The sequence below is a fragment of the Neolamprologus brichardi genome, chromosome 4 (assembly GCF_056152115.1).
Source record: "Neolamprologus brichardi isolate AB-2024 chromosome 4, ASM5615211v1, whole genome shotgun sequence".
In the NCBI taxonomy this organism is placed as follows: domain Eukaryota; kingdom Metazoa; phylum Chordata; class Actinopteri; order Cichliformes; family Cichlidae; genus Neolamprologus; species Neolamprologus brichardi.
The window spans coordinates 20644087-20656075 of NC_142107.1; the positions used below are offsets into that span (position 1 = coordinate 20644087).

Consider the following 11989-nt stretch of genomic DNA (forward strand, 5'->3'; position numbering starts at 1 on the left):
GTACCATAAAAACCATCTTTCCTTCTATCTTTGCTTTTTGAATAAAGTCAGCTGAATAAAGGAGCATGAAAAGTGAATTTCAGTAGCCCCAGATTTTCAGGCTCACTAATTTGGTCATTAGCCTAAATGCATACTCTAAAGTCGAGACTACTCACCTTCTCTTGTGCACTCTTGCTTCACACCTGCATCAGACTGTGAGCATCAGTATCAGTGTACCATGTTTTAAAGACAAACAAGAATGATTGAACATAACTAATGGGGTCGTGTTGTGGAAAAAAAAACTAGGGGGCCGGTTTAACAGTTTGTGACCACAAACTAAACCTGCTATTTGTCTCGTGTGCTTGTGAACAACGGGCACAGGTGTGAAAAAAATGATGCTTTATTTCTTGCAACTGTTTTCCCCATGTACAAAATGTTTATCAAACCAGTATCTGATTGATATTAACTGAGAATAAGTTGGATGCAAGGTAATAGAAAACAGAATAAAATCAGTGTGAAGGTCAAGTGTTAAACAGATGTTCAGACAGAAGCGGAACTGGGTGAAACATAAAGAATTGTAATTAATAAGTCATATTGTTTCTCTCAATTTTGCATTTCTTCAGAAATTAGTCATAGTGAAACCTGGACCACATGATTAACATCGCATGTGGCCTGCACAGAGGTGGGATTGTAGTTGCTACGTGCCACAAGGTGGTCACAGTAGGGTGGGTTGAGAGGTAAGGGGTGGTGTAAATTCTTCAGATCTTCCACGGTTCTCGATCATGAGGGCTTTACAGGACGTCACCTGCTCCTGAGAAGTATATCCTTTAATTTTGTGCAGTAATAATAGCAAAGTTGGCCCAATGATGACAGTATGCTGGAACCTATCCCAGCTGTCAAAAGGCAGGATACGGCCTGGAGAGGTTGTCAGTTTGCTGCAGACAGAAAACTATTCACACCTTCGGTGGCTGTACTCAGGGGGTAGAGTAAGTCAACAGCAGGCCTAACTATCAGAAGGCTGGTCCCTGGCTGCTCCAGTCTGCATGTCAAATATCCTTGGGCAAGACATTAACCCCAGATTACCGTTCGATAATTCCATCGGACTATGAATGCGTGTTATTGTTAGATCAAAAGCACTTAAGCGTATAGGAAAAAAGTGCTTGTATGAATGGGTGAATGAGGCATGTTGCATAAAGCGTTGTTCCACAGTTCTTGAGAAAGTAAAGTTATCTTTCCTACTGACACAGTAATACCTATTTTCATTTTTTACACAAAGTTTATTCTACATTCCAAAATACAAGGTTATATAAGCTATTGATGATAATTATTATTTATTACATTATTTTATATTATTCTAGAATTATGCATCAGCAAACTGAGCATCATAATGTGGCATAATGGGGCAGAAGGGTGACTGAAGTGACATTGGAGATGGCATGGTTGTTGGTGCTTAAATATCCTTGACATCCTTGGTGATGCCACAAGTCAAAAGAGAGCTTTCAACAGTAACTTAAACACTGACTTGTTGCAATGAAGGTATGCAGAAGATAATCTCTGATCTTTGAAGATCATCTGCCAACTAAGAACAGGAATCTGAGGCTACAATTCATACAGGCTAACCTCCTGCTGATGGTGTAATATCAGGATATTTTCTTGGCACACTCCAGGCCCTCATCTCAAACAGGTTTCTCGAACAAGACAATGAGTTCATTGAACTGAAATGGCATCGATAGTCAGCATATTTCAATCCAAAAGAAGACCTTTGGAATGTGGTGGAATGGGAAATTTGCATCAATAATCTGCCCGTTGACAAATTTGCAAAAATTGTGCTATAGTATTTCATCAGTATAGACCAAATCGTCCCATGCGTCCCATACTTATTGAATCTTTGTTATCAACGCAGCTCTGAAGGAAAAAAGGGGTCCAACCCCAAGCTAGCAAGTGCAAATGTTCCAATACATTTTCCATATGTATGTATGAAAAAAATATATGTACATATGTATTTATACATGACAGGACATGTGAAACATATGTAAGTATGTAACCGCAGTTCATTTTGAATGAGATGTCACCACTCTGAGTCATGGTGATTACCACAACAGCTATTTATGAATATGTACACACCTTTAACCTTGGTGAAAGATGCTACACAGGGTTAGGTCGCCTCGTCAGGCGTTAAAGCCAGATGCAAGTGGGTTGAAAGCCACCTAGAGTGAAGCAATGGCATCATTCCCAGCCTGCATGCTGCATCTTCTTTCGGCTGCTCGATTTAGTCATTACAAACTGTTTCAACTAACATCGAGACTAAAATAAAAATTTGAAGATACCTTTTAGTCAAGTGTTGTGTGAAGTGGGCAGGACTGGAGGACACAAAATGAAGACTGATGAAGACAAACTGAGCTCAAAAAGCAGTTTTATTGCTGTACTATAGAAATACAAAGCTAAACTGGAAGGTATTGGAAACTAGACAACCAGGCAGAACACACAGCTGAGAGTAAGGGATATTGGGAGGTGGGACAGACCCTAAATACAAGAGGGAATAAGGGCAAAGAGGAAACACCTGGGGAACATGGCTGGCAACAATCTAGCAGACGACACAGGGGGCCGCTAAACTGAACATGATGCACACCAGACAGGAGACTGACAGAACTGGAGAGGGCGAGGGAGCAAGGAACAGAGAGACACACACACATAGAAACATGAGTGGGAAAGTAGAGAACCAGGCAAACATGAAGACAAGCCTGATTTAATGGAGGCAAAGCTGAGGGAAGGACACAGAGACAAGACAAAGACATCAACAGGACCATATACGTACCAAGACAACCTAAACTAAGAATACTGAATAAATTCAAGAGAGTAAGCAAACTAAACTAAAAAACACAAGATACAAGGCAACTATAATGAATAAACAAGACTCAGAACTGTATTAACTGAAAACACTGGGTCAACGGTATCCTAACACTTAACCACTTAGCAAAGCCAATTTGTAGAACAGTTGGCCGTGGTTCAGATTACAGAGATCTGCTTTAACTCCAGCAGTCAGAAGTGGCTCACATGCTCCTAATAGGTCATCATCCCACTTGTTGTCCTCATCCCAAACTTCAAATCTCAGTTTAGCTGGTATTTTAATGAAGTAGAAAAGAACCAGAAGTTAAAATATTTTGGTTTCAAATTATAATCAGATTTTTAACATCAGATTTGTACCTTAAAAAAAAACATTGCTACTTCTTTTTTTAAAACAAAGTTGGTTAAATTTAAAGAGCATGAAAAGTGTCCCTGCAGAGCTTCAGTAACCCCAGATTTTCAGGCTCACTAATTTGGTCAGTAGCCTAAATGCATATTCTAAAGTTGAGACTACTCACCTTCTCTTGTGTTCTCAGACTGTGAGCATCAGTATTAGTATACCATTTTAAAGACCAACAACAAAGATTGAAGATAAATGATGAGGTCATACTGTTGGAAAAAAAAACTAGGGGGCTGGTTTAACAGTTTATTACCACGAAATAAACCTGCTATTTGTCTTGTGTGTTTGTGGACACTGGCCACAGGTGAGAGGAAATGATGCTTCATTTCTTGCAACTGGTTTCCCACGTACAAAATCTTCATCAAACTAATATCTGCTTGATATTAACTGTGAATACATTTGACACAAGATAATAGAAAATGGAATAAAATCAGTGTAAAGGTCAAATGTTACACAGATATTCAAACAGAAGTGGAACTGAGGGAAACATAAGGAAATTTTAAAAAAAATTGTCACGTTCTTTCCATTGCATTTCTTCAGAAATGAGTCATAGTGAAACCTGGACCAGATGATTTGCATCGCATGTGGTCGGCACAGAGGTGGGATTGTAGTTGCTACATGTCACAGGATGGCTGCAGTAGGATGAGAGGTAAGGGGTGGTGTAAATTATTCAGATCTTCCACAGTTCTCATTAATCAGAGGTTTACAGGACATCACCTACTCCCTTCGAGTACTCCTCAGAACTCCAAGTTTGTCCTTTATCTTTGTGCAGTAATAATGGCATAGTTGGCCTGATGATGACAGTTCAGCCCTCATATTAAAGTTATCTGACAACTCAGGAGTGCAACACTTGAAACAGTTTATAAGACACTGTATGCAAGTACACCTGCTGATCTGTGAAAGCACTTTTGCATTTCTTAGGTGATTTATACTATTTAGCTGTGGGCTTTTTTTACTCCATATTATAGGCTCATGCCTATCCCAACTGTCATGTGGCAAAGGCCAGCGTACAGCCTGGAGAGGTTACCAGTTTGTTGCAGTGCTACAAAACAGAGGGGAAACCATTTACGCTCTTATTCACACCTGGCGTGGCTGTAGCTGAGGGGATGGAGCAGGTCATTTGGCAGCTCCAGTCTTCATGCCAAATATCCTTGGGCAAGATACTAACCTCAAGTTAATCCTGGATGCATGCATCAAAGCATGAACTTGTGTGAATGTTAGACAGAAAGCACTTAAGTTTACCTATTGTTACGCCTCCTCGAGGGCAGGAGGGGGTAACACAGCAACTCCAGAAACCCAGTACAAGTGTTATATGTTGAGACAAGTTTAATGGCAGCTTTCACACAAAAAACAATGACCCAAAAAATGTGGGGGAGAAAGGGACAGTTAGGTTGCGCCAGAAAAAACACCAAAAAAGACAAAACCAAAACTTAGCTGAGCTCTTACCCTCGAAAAACGAGGAAAAAAAAGTCCTAATCCTCAACTCAAAACAAGCTCAAAAATTACATGGGTGGCACCAACCAACTTACCTAATGTTTCTAACAGCAAAGATTCTACTAAGTAAGTGTATGGGGTCCCCAGACTTACCTACTCCTCTTTACTCCCACCACAACCTTCTAACAAAAGAAATGCACCAGAGAAGCTCTACACATGTGCCAAACAATTCCAAACAAGGAATAGAGACACGCCTCCAGCCACAGGTGAGTTTCCTTATCAGGGTGTGGACTCCAGGTTTGTCCAATCAAAGCCTCTTTCCCCTAATTAGCTGGAGATTCCCAAATTGACACCAGCCTGCAGTCTGTGTACCTGGGGAAATGGCGAGCAAAGGGAGAGGGAAAGAAAACATGCAACCTGCAGACACGCACCACTATCAATCAGAAATCATTCATCAAAGAGAATAATGTTTCACACATCAGTAACTATTTACATTGTTTGCACAAAGTTTGTTCTGGATTTCTCTAAAATACCGGGATATATAACCTATTATTGTAATATTATTACTGAAGGATAACAGGTTTCTTCTATGTATTTAATACACTTGTTACTAGTGGCATACAATAACAAACTGTCATTTTTAAATCTATACTCAGGCTACAAATTTTCCATATGTGTGTATGAATTTTATTTTATTTTTTTACATATTTATACATTATGGGACATGTGAGCCATATATAAGTATGTAACTTTGAGTGGGACGGCACCAAAATTGTGTCATAGTATTTCATCAGTATAGACCAAAACTCTAAGGAATGTGTCCAATACCTTGTTGAATCTTTGTTATCAACACAGTTCTGAAGGGAAAAAGGGGTCCAACCCCAAGCAAGCAAAGTGCAAAATTTTCACTACATTTTCCATATTTATTTATGAAAAACATATATACATATGTATTTATACATAATAGGACATGTGACATGTTAGCCTTATACACTTGTAACCGCAGTTATATGTACACACCCTTAGCCTTGGTGCAAGATGCTACCCAGACATAGCCTCCCTAGCCAGGCGTTAAAGCCAGATGCAAGTGGGTTAAAAGCCACCTAGAGTGAAGTAATGACATCAGTTCAAAGTCAGAGAGAGTCAATATGACTTAAGGGGAACAGATTTCTTTAAAAAAAAACAAGATAAGGACAAATATAAAGCAGAGATGTGTTTCTGTTAGAGGAGTTAACCTGTGGAATAGTTATGACAGTGATTTAAAAAGGTGTAGTTCATTTTCCTTGTTTAAAAATATGTTTAAAAATAGAGTATTAGAAAAATATATATATCAAGAATGAAAAGAGCAAAAACAAAAAACAAAAACAAAAAACAGAAAACCTCTTGATTCTTTTGCTTTGATGTAGTTACTTACTAAGGTGGTGGTGTTTTTTCTTGTTTGTTTGTTTGTTTGTTTTGTTTTTGCTTTGTTTGCCTTCTCTCACCCCAACCGGTCGCAGCAGATGGCCGCCCCTCCCTGAGCCGGGTTCTGCCGGAGGTTTCTTCCTGTTAAAAGGGAGTTTTTCCTTCCCACTGTCGCCAAAGTGCTTGCTCATAGGGGGTCATATGATTGTTGGGCTTTTCTCTCTGTATCTATGAAGCGCCTTGAGGCGACATTTGTTGTGATTTGGCGCAATATAAATGAAATTGAATTGAATTGAATTTTATTATTTGCTTCGAGCCCTGTGTACAGGAGCTGCATGCTAAAAGATCTTTTGTTAAAAGGGTTGGCGTAATAAGCAAATGCTTCAGCCAATACCTTTTGATTAGCCTTGTCTCATGCTTTCTTGCTTTGTGGTAAATCTTTGTTCTGTCTTCACTGAGATATTTGAATGCTAATCAATAAACATATCAAACATAAAAAACAAACACACTTCACTGAATAAACTGCTGTATGCCACACTGTTGCGCAAATCTTTAAGAAGGAAGCACCTCGTCATAAAGCTAAAGAGGTAGTAGGACCTCGTGCAGAGTGCCTACATGTCTGCATTATGCCAATGGGCTTTTTTGACACGTAAGTTTAACTTCTTCTACTTTCAGCTGCTACCTTTCAGAGTCATTAAAAGAAATTTCAGAAACATCAAGACTAAAATAAAACTGTTGATAACTTATCGTCTTAGCGAAGCTAATTTTCTTCATCACATCACACTATTATTACATCATATTTGGGACTCTCGGCAGCAACACTCTGATTTTTCCATGAACTTGTTTTGTCCACAAACACACCCATCTCTGACAGGATGGCCTCTGGAATAGGACGGGCATGACGGGACACATAGAACTTCTTCAGACTTGAATTCATAGGTGAAGGTTTATAGTCCGTGCACGACTTTCCGCTCAGACTTGGAGCGCACTGCACATCCACTTTGTAGAACAGTTGGCCGTGGTTCAGATTACAGAGATCCGCTTTAACTCCAGCAGTCAGAAGTGGCTCACATGCTCCTAATAGGTCATCATCCCACTTGTTGTCCTCATCCCAAACTTCAAATCTCAGTTTAGCTGATGAAATATCCTCTGAGCCCAGGTTGACGACCATGCCCCAGTGTGGGTTGTTGTTGTTATAAATAACAGGAGAACGCCGGACTTCTAATTTGTTGAAAATCACCTTCACGTATCCATCTGTACTGGTGGTGTGGTCGCCCCACAGACCAGAAGCCCGCTGTATTGTTATGATGACCCGCGCCATTCCCTTACGAACAGGGCAGCAGTCTTGGTTCACGGCAGGGTCATTGTGGCACTGGCAGACGCAGGCATCCCTCGAGTCGGTCCTAATTCCAGCCTTACAGCGATCAGTGCAGTTTCTCCACAGGCCTTTCTCCAGGATGTAATGGCTAATGGCAGAGCGCAGGTTTTTTCTGACTTTGCTCGTGCTAGGTAGTAACTCATGCAGAGAGTCCAGGGAATATGACACGATGTCTGGGTTTTGTGGTAATGTGCTCAGCCATCCCTTGTAGGCTTCTGGATTTTTGTCAGCAGAGAAGAGAAGGTCTGGCTCTGTGGTATGACCACCTTTTATTTCTGTGAACCTGTGGAGGACAGAGTTGCTTGAACAGCTGCGACAGAAAGAAATCATAACAGCACTGGAGGAGTCAGTCTTTAAGGAGTTTAACTCTGAAGCCACCAGATACAGGGCATTATATAGCTGTTAATTATTATGGTTTAGATATGGAAGAACAAGTTTGACACCTCACTGGGGTTAGAAATATCTGAGAAAACTTTTACATACCTGTCATTGAAGAGGCTGGAGAAGGCAGACTTACTGTCTGTCTGCTGTATATCCTTTTTGCAGTGTTTTGCTTCAGTACTTATTTTTTTATCTTTAATACTTGCAGACGCTTCAACTTCGAGGCACATCTGCACCTCCTCGGCACTGAGCCCTTGAAGGCTGGCCTGGCACTGTCTGATGCTGGTAACAGACTCGATACTTCCCCCCAGTTTCACCTGGAGTCAAATAATCCAACGCAATTTGCATGTGTTACTCAGAAATGACTGACAAAATGTTGCTGTGTTTCAGGTGCACTGTTGTTATTCTGGTTCACCTTGGTGATGTAGTGGGTCCCAAAGTCATCAATGAGTTTGTAAAACCGTTGTTTGGTTTCTGCGCTGTAGGTTTTGGGAAGTTTTGTCAGAGCTTTGCGAAATTCTCTGTGCAGCTTTGGAGCACTGGACACTCTGTAGCTGATTTCAGAACAACAATTAAACATCAGAATTGCATTTCAGCATTTTTATCTTGATGACAAAGAGACAGCGCATCAGAGTACTTATATTCTTACCTGTAGTACTCGCAGGACATGCTGTGGCTTGCGAAGCTGTACTTGTCATTCTTGGTTTTTTCCATGGAGTAACTCGAGAGATGAGAATTGGTACCAGCCAGCATCAGTGACGCACTTTTACTCCCCGCTTGAAGATCTAGATTCACCTTCCAGTTGTTTTCAACAGAGGAGACGCTGGAACCGACAAGAGACTCGCTGGATTTGTGAAGTTTGGTGGAAACTTTGGCGCTGCAGGACTGCTTTGCCCTCCAGTCCACCACTGTCAGGGGTAGCTTTTGCTTTTTGTTCTCCAGGAAAGGGTTGGTACACAGCATGCATGTTTTATCTTTACGTTTCCACTTGTTCATGTCGAGCACAAAGGCTCCTTTACGTTCCATTTTGGTGATATCAAAGCCCTCCCCGGCCAAATTGGCTCCTGGAGCAAATTCTGCATCTATGCACTGTTTTGGTGTCCCTTCTGTGCACGACTGAAACGTGCAGTGAGGGAGGGACAGCAGGAGGCTAGCACAGATCCAGATGTTTACAAGAAACATGTTGTTACTGAGCTGGAAATATTTATTTAATGAGCCTGTGTCATTGAAAGCTGAAAAATAAACATTTTCAGGTAAATAAACAGACACGTGAAGCAGTTCTGTAGTATATAGTAAGTTCTGAAAGACCACATATCATTTGTGGTTAAACTCAATCACGGTTTTGATTTATCTAAACCCGAAAGATGTCTATTAATTTTAAGATTTTTGCCATCTTATTCAGTAAAATAAGTCCCAGAATTTGATTTTTTTCCTTAGCACTTTGAAAACATCTTAAAAAAAAGCCCCCCACAATGGATCAAGCAACTCTACAGGTAAGACTACTCACTTTCTGTTGTGTGTTCTCGCTGCACATATGCATCAGACTGTGAGCAGCGGTGTCACGATATAATCTTTTATATGCAAAGAACAAAGGATGAACACAGTGGGGTAGCAGAGGTGTGAAAAGCAAGTATGCAGGCGGTCTGAATGACACTAAGCGAACCTGTTATTTTTCTCATGTGATCATGGAAAGTATTTTAGCATGTCTTTTTCTTCTTTGTTTATCAAACTAAAATCAGCTTGACAGTAACTGAGAACAAACTGGACATGAGGTTACAAAAAACCTACAATAACATGGTCAATCAAAAGTGTGATCGGGTAAAAGATAAATTATTTTTTAAAAAAGTCTCATTTTCTTTTTTTCAGAAATTAGTCATTGTGAAACCTGCACCACATCATTTGCGACATATAGGCTGTCCAGACCGAAGAATGACTGAGTGAGAGGAAAAGGACGGTGTGAATCGTCCAGAAGCGTTTACAGGATGTCACCTGCCGCCTTTCAGTGCTTCTCAGGAACTTCGAAAGCATGCGTGTCTGTGAACAGGAAGACCCCAGACTACCCGTATAGATGGGGAAACCATTAAAACTCTTCAGAGAAAGTCCCCAATCTAAGTCAGTGGATTTGAACCCAGAATCGTTATGTGATGGTGTGAACCACAACATCACCATGCCTCACATATACTTCACTGCTAAAGTAATAAAAATTTCACACTATAAACCAGAAATTTTTGACTGAGGATCCAACATCAACCTGTACTTTTGTGTCAATCTGTACTTTTATGTCAGTGAGGAGAGGCTGCTTGCATCCTAACCCTTTGAGGTGTAACCCTCAGCAATTTGAACATGTAATTAATGTTTTTATTAGTTTTGGCAATCAGGTAGCAAAAGAAAAATCCAAACCAAAACATTCTTACTCTCACCCATCAATAAATATTTAGATTTTTTTCAGAAAGTGTGCTCTGGACTTCCCAAAAATACAGGGTTAGGGTTATAATCTCTGATGAGTTCCATGATTTAGACCTCAGAGTGTTAAAGAAACCTTGGAGTCAAACAGATTAAGGCTAGGAGCCTTTTAGTCTAATGACCACTTATAAATGTCTTGATGCATGCTCAATCATCAAGGTAAGGACATCCTAAAAAACTTCTGTTCATCTGGACGTAGCGTTTTCGGGTTGAAGAAATGTTTTCTTCAGTCTCATTACTGAAGAAGTCACTTGTATGATTGATGAAACGTTTCTATACTAAAACTATCATGTTTTCATCACATCATGCTGACGTAAGCCTGTTTTTATTACAATCAGATGATGTTAGCCTCTTATGCCCTCGTTGTGATGAACCCAGTATTCAATACCTACTGCACAATCCACTTTGTATTGTCTCTGTCCTGTCTTTGTTTATTGTACAGTTATCATTATAGTACTGTATAGTATTATATAGTTAGTAATTGTCCAAAGTTTGGCATGTTATTTATTTGTAATTCCTAGTTTTATATCTCTGGGAGATATAAAATATACTTAGAAATTATATACTCAGGTTTTGTAAATTATTTATATATGTATAAATGCACCCCGGGGTGCTTGGGGTCAAACAGCATTTGGGTATGCCGTATACTGTGTATGCTGTTGTATTGACAATAAAGTTCTTGAATCTTGAAATATGAGAATTTCTTTCCAACTCAACTTTGAGAAGTGAAACAATAAAGTTCCTTGACTTCTCTAAAATTTTTGTAAATGTAGCTATTATTTGTTGTAAATCTACCAGTTTTATTTGTGTAAATTTGCCCTTTTTGTTCCATATATTTACCTTTTTGACTCTCTGAATTTCCTCTAAATATTTTTCTCCTAAATTTGAAAGTTTCTTTCTCATTAGTTATTTCTGTATTCTTTTTTAAATTCTTTTTTTAAATTTTTTTTTTTTTACCTCTGATATGGAAGCTTGTTTCTGCTCTTGCCTCTTTTGCTATCCGTAAGTAAAACTGATTTCAAAACTCAAAATATTGAGGTACTCAGAAGTAACTCAAAATACAAAGTACTACTAAGTTACTTATTTAGAAGTAACTTAAAATTTCAAGATAACTAACTCAAACCTTTAGGCCAATAAGTCATAATTTCGATTTACCTGTGGCTTCCTTTTCCTTCCCACCATCCTTCTCTGTCACAACAGTCACCTGCATGTTCCCCATCACTATTGTATTTTTTGTCATTGCCACCGTCTGCAAACTATACATCATATCAGGTCTGATTACCATCTTGTAAACCTTTCACTCTATCCTTCTGTCACAAATCACCTCCAACACTTGGTTCCACTCACTCCACCCTGGCTGCACTCTGTTCTTCACCTCTCTTGTGCGCTGTCTGTTGTTTTGGATTTTTGACCTTAGGTATTTAGACTCATCTGTCTTCTCTGCTCCCTACAGCTTCGCCGTTACATCTGTCTCCCTCTCATGAACAACACATGCATCGTCTTGCTTCTACCGACTTTGGAGAGATGAGGAGAGATGAGAGCCATCTCTCCACGAAGAGAGCTTATTATCACTAAAGATCACACTGTACCAACATCACTGTCCATGGAGACCGCTGCCTGACCTCATCCTACCTCTCTCTGCCTGGCTTTTTTTCACTGGCGGAAGCAACCTTCCAAACCCTAATATCCTGTCGTATTTTTCACTC

The 11989-nt window shown here is 39.8% G+C and overlaps 1 protein-coding gene across 1 annotated transcript; it reads right to left on the minus strand.

Annotated features, from left to right (window-relative positions):
* Positions 1–5657: 5657 nt before the first annotated feature.
* LOC102793802 (perforin-1-like) lies at positions 5658–9002 on the minus strand. The gene is made up of 4 exons (XM_087840367.1): positions 8470–9002; positions 8236–8374; positions 7923–8137; positions 5658–7722 (listed from the first exon to the last, which is right to left on the minus strand). Exons 1-4 carry the CDS (start codon positions 9000–9002, stop codon positions 6840–6842), a joined length of 1770 nt encoding a protein of 589 aa, XP_087696493.1. The 3' UTR covers positions 5658–6839.
* Between the last annotated feature and the right edge of the window lie 2987 nt (positions 9003–11989).

Coding starts and splice junctions, on each gene's coding strand:
- LOC102793802 (XM_087840367.1), bottom strand. CDS start 9,002: ATGTTTCTTGTAAACATCTGGATCTGTGCTAGCCTCCTGCTGTCCCTC. Junction 8,375..8,469: donor ATGTCCTGCGAGTACTACAG/GTAAGAATATAA, acceptor TTCTGAAATCAG/CTACAGAGTGTCCAGTGCTC. Junction 8,138..8,235: donor GGACCCACTACATCACCAAG/GTGAACCAGAAT, acceptor ATTTGACTCCAG/GTGAAACTGGGGGGAAGTAT.